General features: G+C 48.4%; 2 protein-coding genes across 2 annotated transcripts in view; one reads left to right on the plus strand and one right to left on the minus strand.

Moving 5' to 3' along the window:
• LOC138493110 (prisilkin-39-like) overlaps nt 1-4,711 on the plus strand; it is a 35,097-nt gene extending 30,386 nt beyond the window's left edge. The window contains exon 2 of the mRNA XM_069620321.1: nt 3,725-4,711. Within this exon, the coding sequence (XP_069476422.1) occupies nt 3,725-4,711 (987 nt within the window). The remainder of the gene's footprint in view (nt 1-3,724) is intronic.
• Nucleotides 4,712-15,334: 10,623 nt separating this feature from the next.
• Nucleotides 15,335-22,855, minus strand: LOC138493111 (ankyrin repeat domain-containing protein 36A-like). The gene is made up of 8 exons (XM_069620322.1): nt 22,353-22,855; nt 20,559-22,206; nt 19,446-20,006; nt 18,825-19,241; nt 17,712-18,680; nt 17,002-17,507; nt 15,994-16,616; nt 15,335-15,441 (listed from the first exon to the last, which is right to left on the minus strand). The coding sequence occupies exons 1-8, from the start codon at nt 22,853-22,855 to the stop codon at nt 15,335-15,337; spliced, it is 5,334 nt and encodes a 1,777-aa protein (XP_069476423.1).
• Nucleotides 22,856-25,750: the final 2,895 nt, after the last annotated feature.

Consider the following 25,750-nt stretch of genomic DNA (forward strand, 5'->3'; position numbering starts at 1 on the left):
TAACGGGCTCAATCTGTAGTACCCCGACATCATTGTCGTCAACCGCCCATAAACATTCCGGGACAATGCTAAACTCAGGAGGCAAAGGTCAAATCAGAAACTGAGAATTAGGAAGTTGCTGTGGTGAAACCGTCAGCCGTACTCATCAGAGGAACAATGAATTACTGCATTCAATTTCTTTAACAAATTTAACCCCAGCAAATTCTATCCACAGTTCGAAGTCAGAAGAAAAGGGCAATGGTCTGTAAAGGGACCCAAAGAAACAGACACCGGTGAAGAAACCGGACAGACAATTGGTATACCAGAAAACCCTACGGAAACATTCGTTTGCCCTGACAGTGGAATGTTTGGAACCCGAGAATGAAAAATGGAGCACTTCTGTGCTCCGGTGTCTATCAAAAACTGGTGTTTCCTATTCCCTACTAATAATTCAACGTAGGGGCTTTTCTGATTAACGGGAATAGGTGAAGGTTCCAAACCCTGCTTCGGGCAGTCCTAATGAGATAGAGTATCGTCGGAAGGAAGCTCTTCAGAAAGGTAGGCAGCAGAAGGGTGATCAAATATGTTCCTCGAGTCCACACTCGAGGTCTGATTTTCCCGTGAAAAAGGTTGCTGAGGATCTTGCAAAAACTGACCTCTATCAGGGCCCCCTGCTCCAGGGCGGCCCCTAGGTCGTCTACCCATACTCCCAAACGCACTGTTTGACCTTTGTCGAAGGACGGGGCACTGTGCTCGCCAGTGACCTTCCTGGCGGCAATAAGCACATTGATTACTATTCACAGAACCCAAAGGAGCATTTCCTTTTGGGACATACTGACCTATGGTCTGTGTCGTGCCTCTTCTGGGGTTTCTAACAATTTGTTGTAATAATACTTTGGTTTTCAAATCTCCTTTCCTCTTTTCTATTTTCTCCTTCTCATTATTAACACGGTTCTCATAATACTGAGCCATGTGCAAAACTTCAGATTGAGATTTTGCCTGCCAAGCACTCTCAGAGGACATCATCTGTGACTGGATGTCGGGCAACAATCGCGCACAAATTTGTCCACAAACAACCTTTTCCCAGACTCTGAACCCAAGTCCTGCCCACTGAAGTCAGAAAATACCTGCTAGAATCTGTTAAAGAATTTGGTGGCGCCTTCAGTTTTCCCTTGAACACAGGCCGTAAGCTTGTCCCAAACAATTCTTTTCTCTGGAATTATAATTTTTAATTTTGCGACAATTCTATCAGGCAAAGTAAGTATTACCTGAGGTGGTTTCTCACCTGCTGGTCTTTCCCCATCAACCCTAATCATATTAGCCCACATATCTCCCAACCCTGGCACATCGTCTATTGTCCGAACCTGCTTCCATACATCCACGGGTAGGAGTACAGGGAATAGCAAGACAATATCACTTAAGGTGAACACAGAGGACTGCAAGACGGACTCTATCTCTTTGTAAAACCCTGTCGGGTTTTTCCTGATATCGGGAACTGATTGTCTAATAGTGTTCACTTCCTGTCGTGAGAACGGGACGTGAACAAATTGTGATACATAATGTGCAGGGATATCCACAGCTGGTGCACCAGTCCCAGCGTTAGCGGGAATCTCAACCTTTGGGACGAAGGTCGGAGGAACCTCTCTCATAGGCAACTGAGATATAGGTAACTCCGACCGCTTACTAAGTAATAGAGCTCACCCCTTGTGGAAGATCCGAATTTTGTAATCTACCCCACATCACCCATAAATGAGTCCCCTAACCTTCGATAAAAACATTTTTCTTGGGAAAACTGTTCAAATTAGATAATGTGGAAAAAACATTAACTTGATCACCTTTCTCCATACAGTGCTTAGCCCATGCAAACAATTCCTGTTTCTTATCTGCAGACACAGTATTACAAGTGACAATCTTTGACCCTGCACCTTGATCAACTTCAGTCAATACGGGACCACTCAGGAGCGGAGGTGCAGGTAAATTTGATAAGGGTGCAACTATCGGCGCAGGAGGAAGGGGCGGTGCGATAGGTGGAGGAGCAACAACTAGAGGAATAGGAACAATAGGTTGTACAGGGGGAACAGGAATAATAGCAGGGACAACAGCAGGAATGGGCAAAGCACCCAAGAGAGGATCATACGGAGGTGGCGCAGAGGCACCAGGCCTGCGTTCATTTAACAATTTTTCAATAAATTCTTCAGAATCATGGAAATCTTTAGAGGGGTACATTTTCTGGATTCCGAGTGAAAAAGCCCTATTCATATTTTTAACTGACTCTGAATGTTTTTCCTTATCATATAACAATGCTTTTTCGGCATTTGTTTTATGACGGCGTGCATGTTTATCCCTACTTTTAAGCTGCTGCAATGCTTCTTTTTTTCAATTCTGTAAAACATCAAAGGCTGCAGGTCTAGTCTTCTTTTTTAGCAAGACCGATTCTAGGTATTCAATACGGGGGATCTCAAAACTGCCATTGATTGGCCACTGAAATTCGGAGGCATGTCTGGTCTGTCTGTGCCAAATATCATTAAATACTATACTACCAATGCCATACTTACAGTACATAGTACATGCCGGCGACCCCTCCTGTGGTGCCGGACGGCTAAATTCCAAAGATTGACGATCGCTGCGGAACAGAGCCCTAAAGCAGCTAGACAATTTCCCAGGCATTTCACAAAAAATTGGTGTTACCTGGTCAATAATTGTGTCTGCAGATACAATATGCCAAATTCAAATTGTCAGGGTTAAATTAAGAGCCGGGTCACGACTGCACCTGACCAAACCTAAGGAGGACCGTACAGTTTACCAAAGAACTTACCTAACAAATTTTACCTTGTGTTTGGTGGTTTCGACAAATCTGCCCGCCTCAAAAAGTGGACCCTCGTCAAGATGCCGTGTCAGACCACACGACTATCGTCCAAGGATCAGATCGTGCAGCGCTGCCGAGGTATCGCGTCTCGTTCGGTCGGGCCCGCAGTATCACACCGTCCGATCCCGGTTCGATAGTCTGCGTCAACCTTCAATGATCCGGCATCAATCTTGAGGGTCCCTGTTCGGGCGCCAACTGTGAAAACATAAAAATCGATATGAGGCTGGGAAGCCCAAAAGAAACACACCAACACAGGTTACAAAGGACATACAAGTGCTTTATTTAAAAGCTACAACAGTTACCAAAGTCAATTGACAAACGGATAGCTATTCGGCTCTCAGAGTAACGTAACAAACTTCAACGAGGGTTCGATGCATTAGTAGAGAGACCGTACATTGAAATACTTGAGTCTTTTATATGGTTTGTCCAGCTCTTGGCCAACCTTCTCGCGGGTTAACCATTCTTGGGATCAGGTCTAGGGTTCCTTGCCAGGTCAATCCTATAATGTATGTATTTTGATCAGTTTCGCTGATATAGTTGTTCATTTACACATAGGTCAGCAATAGGACAAGGTCTCAGTTCGCGACCCCGGCAAGTGGCCTGCAGGCATATTAATTATTCGTGTGTGCGGAGGTCACAACGGCCAGAATATCACTCAGAATGTCATTCAGCCTCCATTTTGATGTTCAGGGTGACTTCCACATTTACAAGAGAACCTAAAATGGCGGCTAAATCCAAGATGGCGACTTACATTACTTTTCGTTAAGGTCAAGACCTTGCCGCAGAGTCTATTCACATGATTTTTTAGACAACTTGGCGTAGGCCAATACACATTCAATTACTGCGACATGAGGCATAATATTATTTCAATTCCAACAGAGGATTGGTCGTGGTTACACGAGGATTGGTGGTGGTTACCCAAGGATTGGTCGTGGTTACCCAAGGACTGGTCGTTGTTACACGAGGATTGGTGGTGGTTACCCGAGAACTGGTCGTGGTTACCCGAAGACTGGTGGAGGTTACCCAAGGATTGGTGGTGGTTACACGAGGATTGGTGGTGGTTACCCGAGGATTGGTTGTGGTTACCCAAGGACTGGTCGTGGTTACCCAAAGATTGGTCGTGGTTACACGAGGATTGGTGGTGGTTACCCGAGAACTGGTCGTGGTTGCATGAAGACTGGTGGTGGTTACCCAAGGATTGGTGGTGGTTACCCGATGATTAGTGGTGGTTACCCGAGGATTGATGGTGGTTACCCAAGGACTGGTCGTGGTTACCCGAATACTGGTGGTGGTTACCCGAGGATTGGTGGTGGTTACTCAAGGATTGGTGGGGGTTACCCAAGGACTGTTTATGGTTACCCGATGGTTGGTGGTGGTTACCCAAGGATTGGTCGTGGTTACCCGAGGATTGTTCATGGTTACCTTGGGACTGGTCGTGGTTACCCGACAATTGGTGATGGTTACCCGAGGATTGGTCATGGTTACCCAAGGATTGGTCATGGTTGCCCGAAGACTGGTGGTGGTTACCCAAGGATTGATTGTGATTACCCGAGGATTGGTTGTGGTTACACAAGGATTGGTGGTGTTTACCCGAGAACTGGTCGTGGTTACCCGAAGACTGGTCGTGGTTACCCAAGGATTGGCGGTGGTTACACGATGATTAGTGGTGGTTACCCGAGGATTGATGGTGGTTACCCGAGGACTGGTCGTGGTTACCCGAATACTGGTTGTGGTTACCCGAGGATTGGAGGTGGTTACCCGAGGACTGGTTGTGGTTACCCGAATACTGGTGGTGGTTACCCAAGGATTGCTGGTGGTTCCCCAGGATTGGTGGTGGTTACTCAAGGATTGGTGGTGGTTACCTGAGGACTGTTTGTGGTTACCCGATGGTTGGTAGTGGTTACCCAAGGATTGGTCGTGGTTACCGGAGGATTGTTCATGGTTACCTTAGGACTGGTCGTGGTTACCCGAGGATTGGTCATGGTTACCCGAGTATTGGTGGTGGTTACCCGAGGATTGGTCATGGTTACCCGAGGATTGGTCATGCTTACCCGAAGACTGGTGGTGGTTACCCAAGGATTGATCGTGATTACCCGAGGATTGTTCGTGGTTACCCGCTCCCTGATATTGGGGCCTAAGAAGTCATCCTAACCGTGTGTGTAAATGGGGATTGCAGATGCCTGGATTCTGGCGACAGTGATCTGGCAAAAACTGCCTTCTGGTTACTAACGTGTATTGTCCCAAATACAAGGTATTTCCAACAGATTTAGCGGGGGCTCTCAAAGATTATAGATAATTGTCATAGGGCCTCATTACGAGGTGGGCTTTAAGGGATACCGGGCACCGGTAAGGAGACCGGTGCCGGTAATCCCTTACTGCCCTATTCCAAGATCCCTTGGCAGGGACCGTAAAGGAACGTGTGGTCTGACCACACGTCCCTTACAGGTCCCGCTAAGGGACCAGGGCGCTAATAACGGGCTTGCAAGTCGCGAGCCCGTTATTAGCGCCCTCCCCATTCCCATTGAGCCCTATGGGGCCTTAAATGGGAATGGAGAATGGTTTGTTCAATGGGGACTTACCGGTCCCGCCAGGGTCGGACTACACCGGAAAGTCCCCATTGAACAACACTGGACTCGGTCACGGTATGGGAGGCAACCATGGTTCTAATAGCACCATGCTACCGCCCATCTCGTAATGACCCCCATAGTCTCGACCAGCCAGCTAATATCATATGCGGTGGGGACCTTATTTAGGTATTTATTTATTTACTACATTTGTTATATGCCCAGACCCGGAGGTATCACGGCGTAGTTACAGACAGTGGGTAGTAACAATCTTTATATTATACGAGAAAACCTAATAACAACAATAGTGAGGTATCTAACATTGTATATACAACTATTAGGTAGGAGTCTGGTTAGGTTGGTCTGCATGCATACGTGAAGGCTCTGTTTAGAATTGGTTGAACAGCCAAGTTATCAGTGATTTTTTAAATTGTACGAAGGATGTTTCGTTCTTGATGTTGGTGGGTAGGGCATTCCAGTGTCTGGGATCAAGGACTTTGAAGCTACCGCCCCCTGCTTTCTCTCTTTTGTATCGTGGGATTTCGGGGTGTGAGTCATTATTAGATCTGAGTCTAGTGTGAATTTTTTTCACGACTGTCTTGATTAAGTATTTAGGGGCTTTATTTGCGATGCATTTATGTGTGATGCTTAGGGTTTTGAATAGTATCCTAGCTTTGATAGGGAGCCAATGGTTGTCTCTCCTGATGTTGGAGATGTGTTCAGACTTTTTTATGCCTTGTGCAGCACGGAGGGCTTTGTTCTGCACGAGTTGGAGTTTGGATATGTTGGTGTTGGAGGTGCCTAGGAAGAGGACATTGCAGTAGGTCGAGCTTGGATAGTATTAGTGCACTTGCTAATGTAACGCAGTTGTTGGGTGTGAGGAATTTGAGACTAAGGGAGATGAGTTTGGATGAGTAGGAGATGGACGAGGAAAGTGTTTTGACTTGTTTTGACATAGTTAAGGTAGCGTCTAAGTAGACACCAAGTGTCTTGACTTGTTTTAGGTCTGAGATTGTGGTGCCATCGATGATGAATGAGGTATAGGCGGCTGTAGAGCTTCAATATTGAAGGTTGAACCTGATATGAGTAGTTCTGTTTTATCGTCATTGAGACATAGGCTATTATTGGCCATCCAGTTTTGGATTAGTGAGTAGATTTGGTTGATGAGCAGTGAGTCTTGCTCGTGGTTGCCTAATAGTGGAATGAGGATCTGGGTGTCATCAGCAAAGTTAGTGTACATGACACCCATGACATGCAGAGCTGTGAATAGCAGCTTAGTGTACACGATATAAAGCATGGGGGAAAGGCATGAACCTTGCAGGACACCTATGGGGACTGGTATGGGGTTGGCTGATTCTTTGTCGATGGACATTCTTGAGGTCCTGTCTGCTAGGAAGGATTTGATCCAGTCAGTGGCATTCTTGGTTAGGTTGAAATTATTAGCTAGCTTGATGCAAAGTTTGTCATGGTCGACCAGGTCGAAGGCTGCCAACAGGTCCAGTAGCATTAGTAGACAGAGTTTGCCTGCATTTGGATCTTTAGGTCGAGAAGGGCTGTCTCTGTACTGTGGGAATTCTGACTGTCGGTCCCCCAGTAGTGGTGGTTTTCTATGTGGTTTTGTATTTGGGAGTACGCTATTTTGTCAATTATTTTCAGGAGAAATGGTACCCTTGTAATTGGTCGATAGTTTGTGGGATCTAGCATTGTTTTTTTAAGAAGGGGGGTCACCCAAGCTTTTATAATGCTGGTGGGGACTGTATTGGTGTTGAAGGAGGCGTTAACAAATTCGGTAATGATAGGTGATAGGGTAGGGGCGCAGAGTTGGACTCGTGGGAGGGGAATTGGTCTTCTTTGCAGTTGGAGGCTTTGAGTTTGGCTATAGTGTCTAGCACTTCTTTATGTGAGGCCAGTGTGAAGTGAAAGGGAGGGCCAGGTGTGGTGTTCGATGGGATCACTGATATGGTGGGTAGGGTTTTTCCCACTATAAGTGATTTCTTGCTATCCATTCTCTTCTGTAGCGGTAGGATTGTAGATGCTAGGGCATCTTGTATGGGGATGCACCACGCCTTGATGGTGTTAGTGGTTGCTATGACTTGACAGGGATTCTCTAGCTCTCTGAGGATGGAGAATAGTTCTTTGCTTTTGGAGTTAGCATTGGTGATGCGAAGGTTGAAAGCATTGGCTTTTTGGGTGACTATAGCTGATTTGTAGTTTTTGTTGGCTTCTTCAAAGGCGTTCGCTGATTCTGGGGTGTTAATTTTTCTGTGGAGGCGCTCCAGTGATCTTTTTGTACGTCTCAGGGCAACTACTTCCTCATTGAACCAGAAGCAGGAACGTTTGTCTGTCTTCCTGGATTTGATAGTGATGGGGGCTTGTAGGTCGATAGTGTGTGTGAGGCTTTGTTAATAGCATTCTGCTAGGTAGGCCGGGTTGTTAGTGTCTGGGGTAGTATTAGCTAGGGGTGCACACAGTGCAGGGGAGAGGTTGTCTACTGAGAGCTTTTTGATGTTTCTGGATTCGAAAGTATCAGGTTTTTTGGAGATGGTGTGATCTGTGATGTTGTTTTTCAGTGTAAAACTGATAACAAAATGGTCTGACCAGTCTACGGGGTTGATGGAGTCAATGGTGAGTTGTGAGTTTTGAGTGAGGTCCCCTCCCTTTGGTGTGGGTGGGTTCATTGATCAACTGCTCGAAATTCATGTCTTGCATAGCTGTGTGGGGGGCTGATGCATAGGGATCTGGGGGATCGTTGAAGCCTATGTTCATGTCTCCGAGAATGATGCATTTCCTGTTAGGTTTTATGATGGGTGTAAGTAGTAGAGGGATATCTAAGTTGGTGTGGATATTTTTGTTCGGTGATCTATACACTACCACGAAGTTGGTGGTGGTTTTGGAATTGAAGGTGAATTTAACTAGTAGGAGTTGATACCCCTGTCTTTGTTCTATTGGGCAGGTTCTGATTTGCAATGTGATTTTGGCTATTAGGGTGACCCCTCCTCCTTGCGTGCTGGCCCTATCTGTCCTAAGGATGCTGTATCCTGGGGGAATAGCAATAGCTAGAAGTGGGCCTGTAGTATGGTGTAGCCATGTTTCGATGACTACCAGGATGTCAAGTTGTTTATCCACTATGAGGTTGTGAATTTCTATGGCATGTGCTCCGAGGGATCGTGCATTGATAAGTGCCCCTTTGATGGTGGAGATGGTGTCTGGAGGCTGTGTGTTGCCTGGGTTGGGTATGTGCTTGGTTGTTTTGGAGTTTCATAAGGGTTTAGTTGTTTTTTTGGGGAGATCTTTGTGTTGGAGATTGTTAGAGGTGGTGTTGAGTTTGTGAGGTGTGTCTGTGGCTTGTGTGGTAGCTCGGTGGATGGTTTTAACTTTAAATGTCCTTCAAATTGGGCATCTGAATGTATATGTGGGCCTGAGTGTGGGGGTTTACCAGTGCCTAAAATGTTACAAAAGAGACATACTATGGAAGACAGTTTGTGGGTACATTATTTTGCTGAATGGGGTCATTTTATGTTGCTTGGCCGTTCAGCCAATGAAACCGTGTGGATATTTACTAGATTATTTATTTGCCTCCAGTAATCTCCTGGAAGTGACCAGCATGCACTTCAAGTCTTACCTCACTGTCTACCACGCGCTCACAGCCGAATGGCATGTCGGGAGGCTTATATCCTGTAGTCGGCGTATCGCCGCCATCCTGGTGAGCTAGGGCTGTTTTAAGCTCCCTCTCTGGTCTGTTTCTTCTTGTTTGGTTTATTTTACTTTTATTTTGACTTATTTTCCTTTTAAAGACTGCGCTTTCTACACAGAGCCTGGGTGTTTCACTGGGCATCTGGTTTTCCTATCCACTAGCCTGCAGCTTACATTATAATTAATTTATTTACAATTGATGTGTGATTTAATTTACATGTATTACCTTTCCTTGTATGCTGTGTTACTGCGGCTAAGGTTGCGTGGCCTCATTGGGGTGTCTGGTGGCTTGTGCACGGCATTGCCTGACTTCACAGGTCTTTCTTTTCTTACCCACGCGCACTGCGAATCTTATCTCACTGTCTACTATGCGAGCACACCCAATTGGCTCAGGCTCACAGTATGTGTCTATTTAGTGGAGGACCCTCCCAGCAGCGCAGTGGACGTGCGCAGCGCAAAACGCTCCTCTGCACTAAGTCAAGCCAAAGTCTGGCCCATCTGTGCCTGCAGATTCCTCGTGTAAGCAGGGGGGCTTTTCGCATGATGTCTTGATTCATCTGGCTCCCCCCACTACTAGTTGGCCCCATGGCTTGCACACCTGACCCCCCGGCTCCTTTCACCTCTGTATCTCCACAGGCGGTGCCTGGCCACGTGAAATGTTTTTCATTGAACGTACGATCATCAAGGGCCCATACTCTTTCTTTCCATGAACCGCTGCACGAGCAGAAGCCTGATCTTGTGTTGTTACCAAAACCTGGCTTAGTAAGAGTTCTGGCCATTGTTTGGTCCAGGCCTTGCTGCCTGATTATCGTATTTTGCTATCAGCCCTCCCCACGGGTCAGTGGGGGCATCGCGCTTGTCCATCATGCCAGAGTAGCCTGTTCCATTCTTCCTTTTAAGCACAGTCTCAACACGAAGGCCCTGCGGCTCCATATTTGTGTATCTGTGGCTTACGCTGCTCACCTGTGCATTCTATACCACCCTTCAATAGTGGATACACAGTACCGACATTGCCGCTGCTGATAATGATGGCAAATCCCCTCATAGAGTCCTAAGGGACTACATGAATGGGGATTTACACCATCACTCTGGCAATCATAATCTGGAGGCAATGCTGCCGGAGCAGGGGCCTGAAGCAACCATTTGTGATGTCATCATTCATGTCCTGGGTGTTAGTTTGAGCAGTGTATAGTGGTGGCACGAGTTATGGTTGCTTAGCTTACCATAACTAGCCAATTTCTGGGGTTTTTCAGTTTTACGTGTAACCATAATATGATCGGTTGGTATTACTACAGAGTAACTGCAATGTCCCTTTAAAAAACGTTTTGCACGAAATTTGATAGGTTTTTCTTAGGGCAACTGAACCATAACGTCCCTTTAACAAAATTTTTTCACAGAATTTGATATGTTTTTAGTAGCACAACTTAACCATAACGTCCCTTTAACAACGTTTTTTCACTGAATTTCATAGGTTTTTACCAGGATACCCTTAGTTTGTATAGATGTACCATACAGCCTACCAAATGGATTTCTGCATGCCGATGGGAACACTAACCGCAGACTGTGTGTCTCTTTGCAGATAGCGGCTAGCATGCAAATTGATGAAAAAGGCAGGGGTTCTCTTACATAGTGATAGCATCAAGCAAGGAGAAGGCACATGTACAAAGTGCCCATGTATGTGCATTGCAAGGAAAATTGGAGTAGGTCTGGAAAGTCTGTACTTGTGAAAGAAACAGAGCAAAAGCATAGAGTGTGCACCATAATAGAATGCACCAACAGGCAAAGTGACGTCTGCGTCCAACAATATCACTGCACTTCTGCTTTATATGGAAATGAGGAAGGAAATGGCAGAGTAAGGACTGCAAAGTATTGAGAACAACACGTAACTACAATGTGGTAAGTACACAAAACATTCTCCTATAATTGCACAGCTTTTTTTTGTACGCAGCAATGCAAAGCACCCTAATATGGCTGGAAGAGAATTTCTCTCTTTACACAATGAGTAATGATAGTAACACCATTGGTAAGCAGCACAGTCTGAAAAGTAGGAGAGTTAATATGTATTGCTTCATATACACCTAACAGATATGTTTATCTGTACCAGGAAATACTGGGAAGGAAAGCAATGCATCAGAAGAAGCACCTCTTGAACAGAAGTAATATCCATCAAGAACTCTCTTCTTTCCTTCCGACAATGCTACAACATTTCTTCTGCACTAACCCATCTTCTACATAATCGTAAAAATATTGCACAAAAGCAGCACTGAATGTATCTTAGCAACTTAAACCAAGTGCACACATTGCATGCATGAAAACAGGATGCCTGTCACTTACTGTGCACACTTCACAGAATGTTTTGCCGCACTAACCCATTTCCTACAAAATTCGTAAAAATATCGCACAAAAGCAACACTGAATTTATCTTAGCAACGTAAAACAAGTACATACAGTGCATGCATACAAACAGGATGCCCGTCCCTTACCTTGCACACTTCAAACGTAGACTTCTGCATTTCTCTATACAAATATACCTTCTGCCACATTTTTTGATTACTGTGATGCTGGAAATGCATCGGAGTGACAGGGCCTCCGTATCCATGTCCTTTACTGCTTTTTATCGTGTATTCTGTCGTGTTTTCCGTGCAGGAGGTCATGTAGGACTCCTGGTGGTGTAGCTCTCTCTCTTTTGGTTTGGTGAACGGACCCGTGGGATACCCTTATGGCACCCATTGGTGGGGGTAGAACCCTGTGCCCCTAGTGTATGTTTTTGGGCACCTGTGGGTGGCCCGCAGAGCAAGGTATGGGCTGGTGGCAGCTCCATGCTGAATTTGACAGGTGCGCGAAGTATCCTCCATTTTGGGGATACCCCGGCCCTGCCATTGGGATCAGTTGATTCCTGATGGAAAAGAAGATGGCCCCTTTGGCCTCTTGCTTTCTATTACCTATTACCTTGTTTACCCAAAGTCCTGGGAAGCCCTGACTCTGTCCCTTCCCCCTGACTGGCTATTGGGTGGAAATGCCATATATGGTGTTGTTGTGAAGGCCCGGCCAGACTAGCTGGAGCCTTCCCGGTTATGTATGTTGTGGGTACCTCCTGTGGGTGGGACCCGGGTGAATAGAGTGTGTGACGAATATGCATTCTGTGTTGTGGATGTCTAGTATCTGGTGGTTGACACAATGACTGAGACAGCCCTGCCCGATACCGGTAGGAATGCAGTTTGGAGTGTTGAATGGCTCGGTACTTGTCCCAATACACATAACTTGTTGTGAGTGTCTGGAGAGAAGTGAATGGCCTGAATACCTTGTGTGCCTGATTGGCTGCCTGCCTGCATGAATGCCCTTAGTCGTGATTGGATGCTTGTGTGTGACCCAGCGGAATGAATGGGAGATCAACAGTATATCTGGGCACCTCCCACTGCTAGGAATCGTGTTCAGAAGCTGAAGTCCACTACAACGAGTAACTGGAGTAACTGAAGCTTGACCTTGAAGCCCCGCTGGACGAGAAGAAGTGCTGTTGCTCTCCTTCACAATCTGAAAGTTGCTTTGTCTCCAAGGACTGACCCAGAGAGGACCTGGTAAGGCGCCCTCTTCCCGAGCTACGGAGGACCATCGTGCACAGCTGATCTTTGCCAAAGCTCCCTGTTAGACAGACCTTCGACAGGCTGCCGACCCGAGACGAGGACTGCCACGGAATCTCAAAGAGAAGCACTCGGACTGTTGTCTGCCACTGTCGAGGAACGCCGCGCCGAGCGGAGCCGCCATGCTCCTGTTTGCCTAAGAACTTCATTTGATCATCGGACGCTCTTGTCTGCATCGTCGCCCACTTTATCCCGCTGGAGAAGGCCCGACTGTCGACGCGCCGAGGAGCATCCACCGGTGGGTTTCCCGCCACCTGAGGACCACAGAGATGCCGACGACCCGACGCCTTTGCTGGGCCGCAGTTCTTCATCATCTCTTTGCGGTCCAGAACTATCATCACCGAGGTGCCTCGCACGCCTCTTCCTTGCAGGACGCCAACGCTCTGTCGTCGACGAGCACCGCTAGGAACGAAGCTGCCGCTTCATGGGGGTAGTTCAACCTGTTCGCTGTCGGACATTCGATGACCTGTGACTCCTGCCTTAAAGGGAGGGCACTCAAGAATGGCCGTCGATTCCCCGACACCGAACGGTGTGTTCCTCGACACCTCTCGACGATCCATGGCTCCTGCTTTACAGGGAGTCACTCAAGAAGGATCGGTCGACGAATCTTCGGAGAACTCTACTCCACCAGGTACATTGGGGGGGTAAAACCTTAATAGGAGGAAATAAGACTTCCGTTTCAACCATCTTACGTTCCTGCCTATCTCTATTGCTGGTTTCCTCGTTATTGATCTGTGTGACATTTTAACCATATTGTTGATGCACTTTAATGAGATTCGATAACATTGGTGGTACCACTTTAGAATTGTATATATTTATCATTGTTGACTTCCGAGTACAAAGTGCATTATTGTGATTGTGTACATACCTTTGAATATTAATTATATAAAGACTGTTTTTCAGTAATACAATGTGTGGACATTCCTTTGTGGGGGTTTGGGGACTACACTGTACTTAAGAACCAGCCCGCATCACCTCCTGAGAAGCTAGGCCTTGACTGCTCGCCCATTGCTACCAAATAGAGAATCTTGGCTGGGGTCCTCTGTGCCTCGCCTCTACCATATAGAGAGCGGAAGTACAGACACCCCCTACCAGTCTTTACAATTACACACAACAACCTGAAACCTTATAGAGAAATGCCTTAGACTTCACAGTCCCATTGCCATGGCTGCCATCCTGAGGAGGTCCGGAAGTGACATGTGTAATCCTGAAATGACTGGGATTTGGTCTTTAGTGGTGACTCTGAAAACAGTGTTGTTTTGTTGTTTTTTTAATGTGCTTGCAAAGAACCTTTTTAATTTTTTCTCTTTATATGAGTTGCTGTTTTCTTCTCCTCCTTACATTTTTTACCGAATTCTGGTCAACATTTCTTGCACAGTGTAAAAGAAAATAGCATTGCCAATGGCAGTCAAAGAAATGCCATTTGCATGTGCTACTGCGGGCAGTGTAATATATATATATATATATATATATATATATATATATATATATATATATATATATATATATATATATATATATATATATATATAATATATATATATATATATATATATATATTATATAGTTTGTACATTGTCAATTGTAAACCAAATATGCACTCTAAATGAAAAATAAATTAATTAATACATTATAAATAAAATATGAAGAGTTTCGTTAAGGACAGACACAGCAATTTAAAAACAAGAGAGGCAAGTGCTTGTGAAGTGCTCATCATCGGCACTTCTCCTTGGGGTCTATAGCGCCTGGGGACACGTGTGTGATCACGGTATGCATGTAGCTTCCCTCTTTCAGCTTTAGTGCTAGTGTTCTACATGTGTTGGTACTTCCACAGTGGCAAACTATCCAATTCTGCAGACAAGGGATAAAGCTGAAAAGTGGCCAACATTGAGACATGTCTTACTTTTTAACCCACACCATTTGCATTCTGGGACTTGCAGTTCAGTTGTTCTCTAAAAGGCATGTGGCTACTCCCAGCATAAAAAAGCACTTTTGACAAAAATGCCAGGACGGGTTAAAAGTAGCACATGGCATAGGTCCACCTGGACGCTATCAACAATATGAAAAGCATTTGTTTTTGTTTTGATAATTCACTGCTTCCAGTGGAGTAACTTTGCTGAAAATGTTGGGGGGGACAAGACATGTGAAGAAAAGGTGCCCCAGCCAAATGAATGGGGACAAAATGGTGTGCCATGAAAGTTGGGGGGGACAAACACCCCTGTCCCCGTCTAAAATTAGGCCCATGAGTGCTTCTCGAACCTTTCTTTCATTTGCCCTTGCACTGTGACTGGTTCCATGAGCCTGTCCTGTTCTTATTATGCACTCAGTCTACTGACATCTCATAAAGTCTATCCTTACCCTCTACCCTCTACCCCGAGGGCTGTCCTTTCCCCTCTGCAGCTAAGCCTCTACCACCTGCCACTTCCTTCTCTCTCTGTAGACTGGAGAACCCAGGCATGGCCACAATGCGTTCACCGAGGACAGCAAACGAGGCCGGGAGAGCACTGTGTAGGCAATTGGTTGAGTATCAATGCATACTTCTTACCATTTCATAACCTTACAAACCCTGAAGCGATTGCCTTCCAATGCAAAGGTCAGTGGTGAGTATCAGGAACCACAATGCAGACCTGATATCTGCTTTGCTCAACAAGGGCCCCAGCCCCTTCTTCATGACTAGCCTCCCTGACGATTCGGATGAAGCCTATGTTACAGGAAAGTGAATTGATGAATAGCTTTGAACTCCCCACCTGCTTTCTTGGGGTCTTGGGGGCCACACATTGTAATCCATCAAAAGCCAGCCTGAAACTGTTCCTGCCACTTTACCAAGCGGAATATCTTTCACAAACGTTGCCTTGAGCACCTGCTGCATGTCTGTAGTATCGGAAGCTGTATCCTCGCTTGCCTTGAGCACCTGCTGCATGTCTGTAGTACCAGAAGCTGCATCCTCGCTTGCCTTGAGCACCTGCTGCATGTCTGTAGTATCAGAAGCTGCATCCTCGCTTGCCTTGAGCACCTGCTGCATGTCTGTAGTATCAGAAGCTGCATCCTCGCTTGCCTTGAGCACCTGCTGCATGTCTGTAGTATCAGAAGCTGCATCGTGGTTGCCTTGAGCACCCGCTGCATGTCTGTAGTATCAGAAGCTGCATCCTCACTAGCCTTGAGCCCCTGCTGCATGTCTGTAGTATCAGAAGCTGCATCCTTGTTTGCCTTGAGCACCTCTGCATGTCTGTAGTAACGGAAGCTGCATTCTCACTTGCCTTGAGCACCTGCTGCATGTCTGTAGTAACAGAAGCTGCATCCTCGCTTGCCTTGAGCACCTGCTGCATGTCTGTAGTAACGGAAGCTGCATCCGCGCTTGCCTTGAGCACCTTCTGCATGTCTGTAGTAACGGAAGCTGAATCCTCACTTGCCTTGAGCACCTGCTGCATGTCTGTAGTAACAGAAGCTGCATCCTCGCTTGCCTTGAGCACCTGCTGCATGTCTGTAGTAACGGAAGCTGCATCCTCGCTTGCCTTGAGCACCTGCTGCATGTCTGTAATAACAGCGCGTGCCTTGAGCAACTGCTGCATGTCTGTAGTAATGAAAACTGCATCCTCGCTTGCCTTGAGCACCTGCTGCATGTCTGTAGTATTGGAAGCTGCATCCTTGCTTGCCTTGAGCACCTTCTGCATGTCTGTAGTAACGGAAGCTGCATCCTCGCTTGCCTTGAGCACCTGCTGCATGTCTGTAGTATCGGAAGCTGCATCCTTGCTTGCCTTGAGCATCTGCTGCATGTCTGTAGTATCAGAAGCTGCATCCTCGCTTGCCTTGAGCACCTGCTGCATGTCTGTAGTATCAGAAGCTGCATCGTGCTTGCCTTGAGCACCCGCTGCATGTCTGTAGTATCAGAAGCTGCATCGTGCTTGCCTTGAGCACCTGCTGCATGTCTGTAGTATCGGAAGCTGCATCCTTGCTTGCCTTGAGCACCTGCTGCATGTCTGTAGTATCAGAAGCTGCATCCTCGCTTGCCTTGAGCACCTGCTGCATGTCTGTAGTACCAGAAGCTGCATCCTCGCTTGCTTGAGCACCTGCTGCATGTCTGTAGTATCAGAAGCTGCATCCTCGCTTGCCTTGAGCACCTGCTGCATGTCTGTAGTATCAGAAGCTGCATCGTGCTTGCCTTGAGCACCCGCTGCATGTCTGTAGTATCAGAAGCTGCATCCTCACTAGCCTTGAGCCCCTGCTGCATGTCTGTAGTAACTGAAGCTGCATCCTCGCTTGCCTTGAGCACCTCTGCATGTCTGTAGTAACGGAAGCTGCATCCTCACTTGCCTTGAGCACCTGCTGCATGTCTGTAGTAACAGAAGCTGCATCCTCGCTTGCCTTGAGCACCTGCTGCATGTCTGTAGTAACGGAAGCTGCATCCTCGCTTGCCTTGAGCACCTTCTGCATGTCTGTAGTAACGGAAGCTGCATCCTCACTTGCCTTGAGCACCTGCTGCATGTTTGCAGTAACAGAAGCTGCATCCTCGCTTGCCTTGAGCACCTGCTGCATGTCTGTAGTAACGGAAGCTGCATCCTCGCTTGCCTCGAGCACCTGCTGCATGTCTGTAGTAACAGCACGTGCCTTGAGCACCTGCTGCATGTCTGTAGTAACGGAAACTGCATCCTTGCTTGCCTTGAGCACCTGCTGCATGTCTGTAGTATCGGAAGCTGCATCCTTGCTTGCCTTGAGCATCTTCTGCATGTCTGTAGTATCAGAAGCTGCATCCTCGCTTGCCTTGAGCACCTGCTGCATGTCTGTAATATCCGAAGCTGCATCCTCGCTTGCCTTGAGCACCTGCTGCATGTCTGTAGTATTAGAAGCTGCATCCTCGCTTGCCTTGAGCACCTGCTGTATGTCTGCAGTAATGGAAGCTGCATCCTCGCTTGCCTTGAGCAACTGCTGCATGTCTGTATTATCGGAAGCTGCATCCTCGCTTGCCTTGAGCACCTGCTGTATGTCTGTAGTATCAGAAGCTGCATCCTCGCTTGCCTTGAGCACCTGCTGCATGTCTGTAGTATCAGAAGCTGCATCCTCGTTTGCCTTGAGCACCTTCTGCATATCTGTAGTAACAGAAGCTGCATCCTCGCTTGCCTTGAGCAACTGCTGCATGTCTGTAGTATCGGAAGCTGCATCCTCGCTTGCCTTGAGCACCTGCTGCATGTCTGTAGTAACAGAAGCTGCATCCTCGCATGCCTTGAGCACCTGATGCATGTCTGTAGTATCAGAAGCTGCATCCTCGCTTGCCTTGAGCACCTGCTGCATGTCTGTAGTATCAGAAGCTGCATCCTCGCTTGCCTTGAGCACCTCCTGCATGTCTGTAGTAACAGAAGCTGCATCCTCGCTTGCCTTGAGCACCTGCTGCATGTCTGTGGTAATGGTAGCTGCATCCTGGCTTGCCTTGAGCACCTTCTGAATGTCTGTAGTAATGGAAGCTGCATCCTTGCCTCCCCTGAGCACCTGCTGCATGTCTGTAGTATCAGAAGCTGTTTCCTCGCTTGCCTTGAGCACCTGCTGCATGTCTGTAGTATCGGAAGCTGCATCCTTGCTTGCCTTGAGCACCTGCTGCATGTCTGTAGTAACAGAAGCTGCATCCTCGCTTGCCTTGAGCACCTGCTGCATGTCTGTATTATCAGAAGCAGCATCCTCGCTTGCCTTGAGCACCTGCTGCATGTCTGTAGTATCAGAAGCTGCATCCTCGCTTGCCTTGAGCACCTGCTGCATGTCTGTAGTAATGGAAGCTGCATCCTGGCTTGTCTTGAGCACCTGCTGCATGTCTGTAGTATCGGAAGCTGCATCCTGGCTTGCCTTGAGCACCTGCTGCATGTCTGTAGTATCAGAAGCTGCATCCTGGCTTACCTTGAGCACCTGCTGCATGTCTGTAGTATCAGAAGCTGCATCCTCGCTTGCCTTGAGCACCTGCTGCATGTCTGTAGTATCAGAAGCTGTATCCTCGCTTGCCTTGAGCACCTGCTGCATGTCTATAGTATCAGAAGCTGCATCCTCGCTTGCCTTGAGCACCTGCTGCATGTCTGTAGTAACGGTAGCTGCATCCTCGCTTGCCTTGAGCACCTGCTGCATGTCTGTAGTATCAGAAGCTGCATCCTCGCTTGCCTTGAGCTCCTGATGCATGTCTGTAGTATCGGAAGCTGCATACTCGCTTGCCTTGAGCACCTTCTGCATGTCTGTAGTAACGGAAGCTGCATCCTTGCTTGCCTTGAGCACCTTCTGCATGTCTGTAGTATCGGAAGCTGCATCCTCGCTTGCCTTGAGCACCTGCTGCATGTCTGTAGTAACAGAGGCTGCATCCTCGCTTCCCTTGATCACCTGCTGCATGTCCGTAGTAACGGAAGCTGCATCCTCGTTTGCCTTGAGCACCTGCTGCATGTCTGTAGTATCGGAAGCTGCATCCTTGCTTGCCTTGAGCATCTTCTGCATGTCTGTAGTATCAGAAGCTGCATCCTCGCTTGCCTTGAGCACCTGCTGCATGTCTGTAATATCCGAAGCTGCATCCTCGCTTGCCTTGAGCACCTGCTGCATGTCTGTAGTATCAGAAGCTGCATCCTCGCTTGCCTTGAGCACCTGCTGCATGTCTGTAGTATCAGAAGCTGTATCCTCGCTTGCCTTGAGCAACTGCTGCATGTCTGTAGTATCGGAAGCTGCATCCTCGCTTGCCTTGAGCACCTGCTGTATGTCTGTAGTATCAGAAGCTGCATCCTCGCTTGCCTTGAGCACCTGCTGCATGTCTGTAGTATCAGAAGCTGCATCCTCGTTTGCCTTGAGCACCTTCTGCATATCTGTAGTAACAGAAGCTGCATCCTCGCTTGCCTTGAGCAACTGCTGCATGTCTGTAGTATCGGAAGCTGCATCCTCGCTTGCCTTGAGCACCTGCTGCATGTCTGTAGTAACAGAAGCTGCATCCTCGCATGCCTTGAGCACCTGATGCATGTCTGTAGTATCAGAAGCTGCATCCTCGTTTGCCTTGAGCACCTGCTGCATGTCTGTAGTATCGGAAGCTGCATCCTCGCTTGCCTTGAGCACCTCCTGCATGTCTGTAGTAACAGAAGCTGCATCCTCGCTTGCCTTGAGCACCTGCTGCATGTCTGTGGTAATGGTAGCTGCATCCTGGCTTGCCTTGAGCACCTTCTGAATGTCTGTAGTAATGGAAGCTGCATCCTTGCCTCCCCTGAGCACCTGCTGCATGTCTGTAGTATCAGAAGCTGCTTCCTCGCTTGCCTTGAGCACCTGCTGCATGTCTGTAGTATCGGAAGCTGCATCCTCGCTTGCCTTGAGCACCTGCTGCATGTCTGTAGTAACAGAAGCTGCATCCTCGCTTGCCTTGAGCACCTGCTGCATGTCTGTATTATCAGAAGCTGCATCCTCGCTTGCCTTGAACACCTGCTGCATGTCTGTAGTATCAGAAGCTGCATCCTCGCTTGCCTTGAGCACCTGCTGCATGTCTGTAGTAATGGAAGCTGCATCCTGGCTTGCCTTGAGCACCTGCTGCATGTCTGTAGTATCGTAAGCTGCATCCTGGCTTGCCTTGAGCACCTGCTGCATGTCTGTAGTATCAGAAGCTGCATCCTGGCTTACCTTGAGCACCTGCTGCATGTCTGTAGTATCAGAAGCTGCATCCTCGCTTGCCTTGAGCACCTGCTGCATGTCTGTAGTATCAGAAGCTGTATCCTCGCTTGCCTTGAGCACCTGCTGCATGTCTATAGTATCAGAAGCTGCATCCTCGCTTGCCTTGAGCACCTGCTGCATGTCTGTAGTAACGGTAGCTGCATCCTCGCTTGCCTTGAGCACCTGCTGCATGTCTGTAGTATCAGAAGCTGCATCCTCGCTTGCCTTGAGCTCCTGATGCATGTCTGTAGTATCGGAAGCTGCATACTCGCTTGCCTTGAGCACCTTCTGCATGTCTGTAGTAACGGAAGCTGCATCCTTGCTTGCCTTGAGCACCTTCTGCATGTCTGTAGTATCGGAAGCTGCATCCTCGCTTGCCTTGAGCACCTGCTGCATGTCTGTAGTAACAGAGGCTGCATCCTCGCTTCCCTTGATCACCTGCTGCATGTCCTTAGTAACGGAAGCTGCATCCTCGTTTGCCTTGAGCACCTGCTGCATGTCTGTAGTATCGGAAGCTGCATCCTTGCTTGCCTTGAGCACCTTCTGCATGTCTGTAGTATCAGAAGCTGCATCCTCGCTTGCCTTGAGCACCTGCTGCATGTCTGTAGTATCAGAAGCTGTATCCTCGCTTGCCTTGAGCACCTGCTGCATGTCTATAGTATCAGAAGCTGCATCTCTGCTTGCCTTGATCACCTGCTGCATGTCTGTAGTATCAGAAGCTGCATCCTCGCTTGCCTTGAGCACCTGCTGCATGTCTGTAGTAATGGTAGCTGCATCCTCGCTTGCCTTGAGCACCTGCTGCATGTCTGTAGTATCGGAAGCTGCATACTCGCTTGCCTTGAGCACCTGCTGCATGTCTGTAGTAACGGAAGCTTCATCCTTGCTTGCCTTGAGCACCTTCTGCTTGTTTGTAGTAACGGAAGCTGCATCCTCGCTTGCCTTGAGCACCTGCTGCATGTCTGTAGTATCGGAAGCTGCATCCTCGCTTGCCTTGAGCACCTGCTGCATGTCTGTAGTAACAGAGGCTGCATCCTCGTTTCCCTTGATCACCTGCTGCATGTCCATAGTAACAGAAACTGCATCCTCGTTTGCCTTGAGCACCTGCTGCATGTCCGTAGTATCGGAAGCTGCATCCTCGTTTGCCTTGAGCACCTGCTGCATGTCCGTAGTATCGGAAGCTGCATCCTCGCTTGTCTTGAGCACCTTCTGCATGTCTTTAGTAACGGAAGCTGCATCCTCGCTTGCCTTGAGCACCTGCTCCATGTCTATAGTATCGGAAGATGCATCCTCGCTTGCCTTGAGCACCTGCTGTATGTCTGTAGTATCGGAAGATGCATCCTCGCTTGCCTTGAGCACCTTCTGCATGTCTGTAGTACCGGAAGCTGCATCATTGCTTGCCTTGAGTACCTGCTGCATGTCTGTAGTATCAGAAGCTGTATCCTCGCTTGCCTTGAGCACCTGCTGCATGTCTGTAGTAACAGAGGCTGCATCGTCGTTTGCCTTGAGCACCTGCTGCATGGCTGTAGTAACAGAGGCTGCATCCTGGCTTGCCTTGATCACCTGCTGCAAGTCTGTAGTATCGAAAGCTGCATTTTCGCTTGCCTTGAGCACCTGCTGCATGTCTGTAGTATCCGAAGCTGCATCCTCGCTTGCCTTGAGCACCTGCTGCATGTCTGTAGTATCAGAATCTGCATCCTCGCTTGCCTTGTGCAACTGCTGCATGTCTGATCGGAAGCTGCATCCTCGCTTGCCTTGAGCACCTGCTGCATGTCTGTAGTATCGGAAGCTGCATCCTCGCTTGCCTTGAGCACCTGCTGCATGTCTGTAGTATCAGAAGCTGCATCCTCACTTGCCATGAGCACCTGCTGCATGTCTGTAGTATCAGAAGCTGCATCCTCGCTTGCCTTGAGCACCTGCTGCATGTCTGTAATATCCGAAGCTGCATCCTCGCTTGCCTTGAGCACCTGCTGCATGTCTGTAGTATTAGAAGCTGCATCCTCGCTTGCCTTGAGCACCTGCTGTATGTCTGTAGTAATGGAAGCTGCATCCTCGCTTGCCTCGAGCACCTGCTGCATGTCTGTAGAAACGGTAGCTGCATCCTCGCTTGCCTTGAGAACCTGCTGCATGTCCTTAGTAATGGCAGCTGCATCCTCGCTTGCCTTGAGCACCTGCTGCATGTCTGTAGTATCAGAAACTGCATCCTCGCTTGCCTTGAGCACCTGCTGCATGTCTGTAGTATCAGAAGCTGCATCCTCACTTGCCTTGAGCACCTTCTGCATGTCTTTAGTAACAGAATCTGCATCCTCGCTTGCCTTGAGCACCTGCTGCATGTCTGTAGTATCAGAAGCTGCATCCTTGCTTGCCTTAAGCACCTGCTGCATGTCTGTAGTATCAGAAGCTGCATTCTCGCTTGCCTTGAGCACCTGCTGCATGTCTGTAGTAACAGCACGTGCCTTGAGCACCTTCTGCATGTCTGTAGTACAGAAGCTGCATCCTCACTTGTCTTGAGCACCTGCTGCATGTCTGTAGTATCGGAACCTGCATCCTCGCTTGCCTTGAGCACCTGCTGCATGTCTGTAGTAACGGTAGCTGCATCCTCGCTTGCCTTGATCACCTGCTGCATGTCTGTAGTAACGGTAGCTGCATCCTCGCTTGCCTTGAGCACCTGCTGTATGTCTGTAGTATCAGAAGCTGCATCCTCGCCTTCCTTGAGCACCTGCCGCATGTTTGTAGTATCAGAAGCTGCATCCTAGTTTGCCTTGAGCACCTTCTTCTTATCTGTAGTAACAGAAGCTGCATCCTCGCTTGCCTTGAGCAACTGCTGCATGTCTGTAGTATCGGAAGCTGCATCCTCGCTTGCCTTGAGCACCTGCTGCATGTCTGTAGTAACAGAAGCTGCATCCTCGCATGCCTTGAGCACCTGATGCATGTCTGTAGTATCAGAAGCTGCATCCTCGCTTGCCTTGAGCACCTGCTGCATGTCTGTAGTAACAGCACGTGCCTTGAGCACCTGCTGCATGTCTGTAGTAACGGAAACTGCATCCTTGCTTGCCTTGAGCACCTGCTGCATGTCTGTAGTATCGGAAGCTGCATCCTTGCTTGCCTTGAGCACCTTCTGCATGTCTGTAGTATCAGAAGCTGCATCCTCGCTTGCCTTGAGCACCTGCTGCATGTCTGTAATATCCGAAGCTGCATCCTCGCTTGCCTTGAGCACCTGCTGCATGTCTGTAGTATTAGAAGCTGCATCCTCGCTTGCCTTGAGCACCTGCTGTATGTCTGCAGTAATGGAAGCTGCATCCTCGCTTGCCTTGAGCAACTGCTGCATGTCTGTAGTATCGGAAGCTGCATCCTCGCTTGCCTTGAGCACCTGCTGTATGTCTGTAGTATCAGAAGCTGCATCCTCGCTTGCCTTGAGCACCTGCTGCATGTCTGTAGTATCAGAAGCTGCATCCTCGTTTGCCTTGAGCACCTTCTGCATATCTGTAGTAACAGAAGCTGCATCCTCGCTTGCCTTGAGCAACTGCTGCATGTCTGTAGTATCGGAAGCTGCATCCTCGCTTGCCTTGAGCACCTGCTGCATGTCTGTAGTAACAGAAGCTGCATCCTCGCAATCCTTGAGCACCTGATGCATGTCTGTAGTATCAGAAGCTGCATCCTCGCTTGTCTTGAGCACCTGCTGCATGTCTGTAGTATCGGAAGATGCATCCTCGCTTGCCTTGAGCACCTCCTGCATGTCTGTAGTAACAGAAGCTGCATCCTCGCTTGCCTTGAGCACCTGCTGCATGTCTGTGGTAATGGTAGCTGCATCCTGGCTTGCCTTGAGCACCTTCTGAATGTCTGTAGTAATGGAAGCTGCATCCTTGCCTCCCCTGAGCACCTGCTGCATGTCTGTAGTATCAGAAGCTGCTTCCTCGCTTGCCTTGAGCACCTGCTGCATGTCTGTAGTATCGGAAGCTGCATCCTTGCTTGCCTTGAGCACCTGCTGCATGTCTGTAGTAACAGAAGCTGCATCCTCGCTTGCCTTGAGCACCTGCTGCATGTCTGTATTATCAGAAGCTGCATCCTCGCTTGCCTTGAGCACCTGCTGCATGTCTGTAGTATCAGAAGCTGCATCCTCGCTTGCCTTGAGCACCTGCTGCATGTCTGTAGTAATGGAAGCTGCATCCTGGCTTGTCTTGAGCACCTGCTGCATGTCTGTAGTATCGGAAGCTGCATCCTGGCTTGCCTTGAGCACCTGCTGCATGTCTGTAGTATCAGAAGCTGCATCCTGGCTTACCTTGAGCACCTGCTGCATGTCTGTAGTATCAGAAGCTGCATCCTCGCTTGCCTTGAGCACCTGCTGCATGTCTGTAGTATCAGAAGCTGTATCCTCGCTTGCCTTGAGCACCTGCTGCATGTCTATAGTATCAGAAGCTGCATCCTCGCTTGCCTTGAGCACCTGCTGCATGTCTGTAGTAACGGTAGCTGCATCCTCGCTTGCCTTGAGCACCTGCTGCATGTCTGTAGTATCAGAAGCTGCATCCTCGCTTGCCTTGAGCTCCTGATGCATGTCTGTAGTATCGGAAGCTGCATACTCGCTTGCCTTGAGCACCTTCTGCATGTCTGTAGTAACGGAAGCTGCATCCTTGCTTGCCTTGAGCACCTTCTGCATGTCTGTAGTATCGGAAGCTGCATCCTCGCTTGCCTTGAGCACCTGCTGCATGTCTGTAGTAACAGAGGCTGCATCCTCGCTTCCCTTGATCACCTGCTGCATGTCCGTAGTAACGGAAGCTGCATCCTCGTTTGCCTTGAGCACCTGCTGCATGTCTGTAGTATCGGAAGCTGCATCCTTGCTTGCCTTGAGCATCTTCTGCATGTCTGTAGTATCAGAAGCTGCATCCTCGCTTTCCTTGAGCACCTGCTGCATGTCTGTAATATCCGAAGCTGCATCCTCGCTTGCCTTGAGCACCTGCTGCATGTCTGTAGTATCAGAAGCTGCATCCTCGCTTGCCTTGAGCACCTGCTGCATGTCTGTAGTATCAGAAGCTGTATCCTCGCTTGCCTTGAGCAACTGCTGCATGTCTGTAGTATCGGAAGCTGCATCCTCGCTTGCCTTGAGCACCTGCTGTATGTCTGTAGTATCAGAAGCTGCATCCTCGCTTGCCTTGAGCACCTGCTGCATGTCTGTAGTATCAGAAGCTGCATCCTCGTTTGCCTTGAGCACCTTCTGCATATCTGTAGTAACAGAAGCTGCATCCTCGCTTGCCTTGAGCAACTGCTGCATGTCTGTAGTATCGGAAGCTGCATCCTCGCTTGCCTTGAGCACCTGCTGCATGTCTGTAGTAACAGAAGCTGCATCCTCACATGCCTTGAGCACCTGATGCATG

The sequence above is a fragment of the Ambystoma mexicanum genome, chromosome 10 (genome assembly GCF_040938575.1).
Source record: "Ambystoma mexicanum isolate Mex_15411 chromosome 10, UKY_AmexF1_1, whole genome shotgun sequence".
Classification (NCBI taxonomy): domain Eukaryota; kingdom Metazoa; phylum Chordata; class Amphibia; order Caudata; family Ambystomatidae; genus Ambystoma; species Ambystoma mexicanum.

Bases quoted from the DNA above. Each gene is read 5' to 3' on its own strand.
- LOC138493111 (XM_069620322.1), bottom strand. From the start codon at position 22,855: ATGCAGAAGGTGCTCAAGGCACGTGCTGTTACTACAGACATGCAGCAG. The intron at 16,617-17,001 runs GCAAGCGAGGAT...CTGATACTACAG, and splicing joins GACATGCAGAGGTGCTCAAG to ACATGCAGCGGGTGCTCAAG. The intron at 15,442-15,993 runs GTGAGAATGCAG...CCTGTAACATAG, and splicing joins GCAGCAGGTGCTCAAGGCAA to GCTTCATCCGAATCGTCAGG.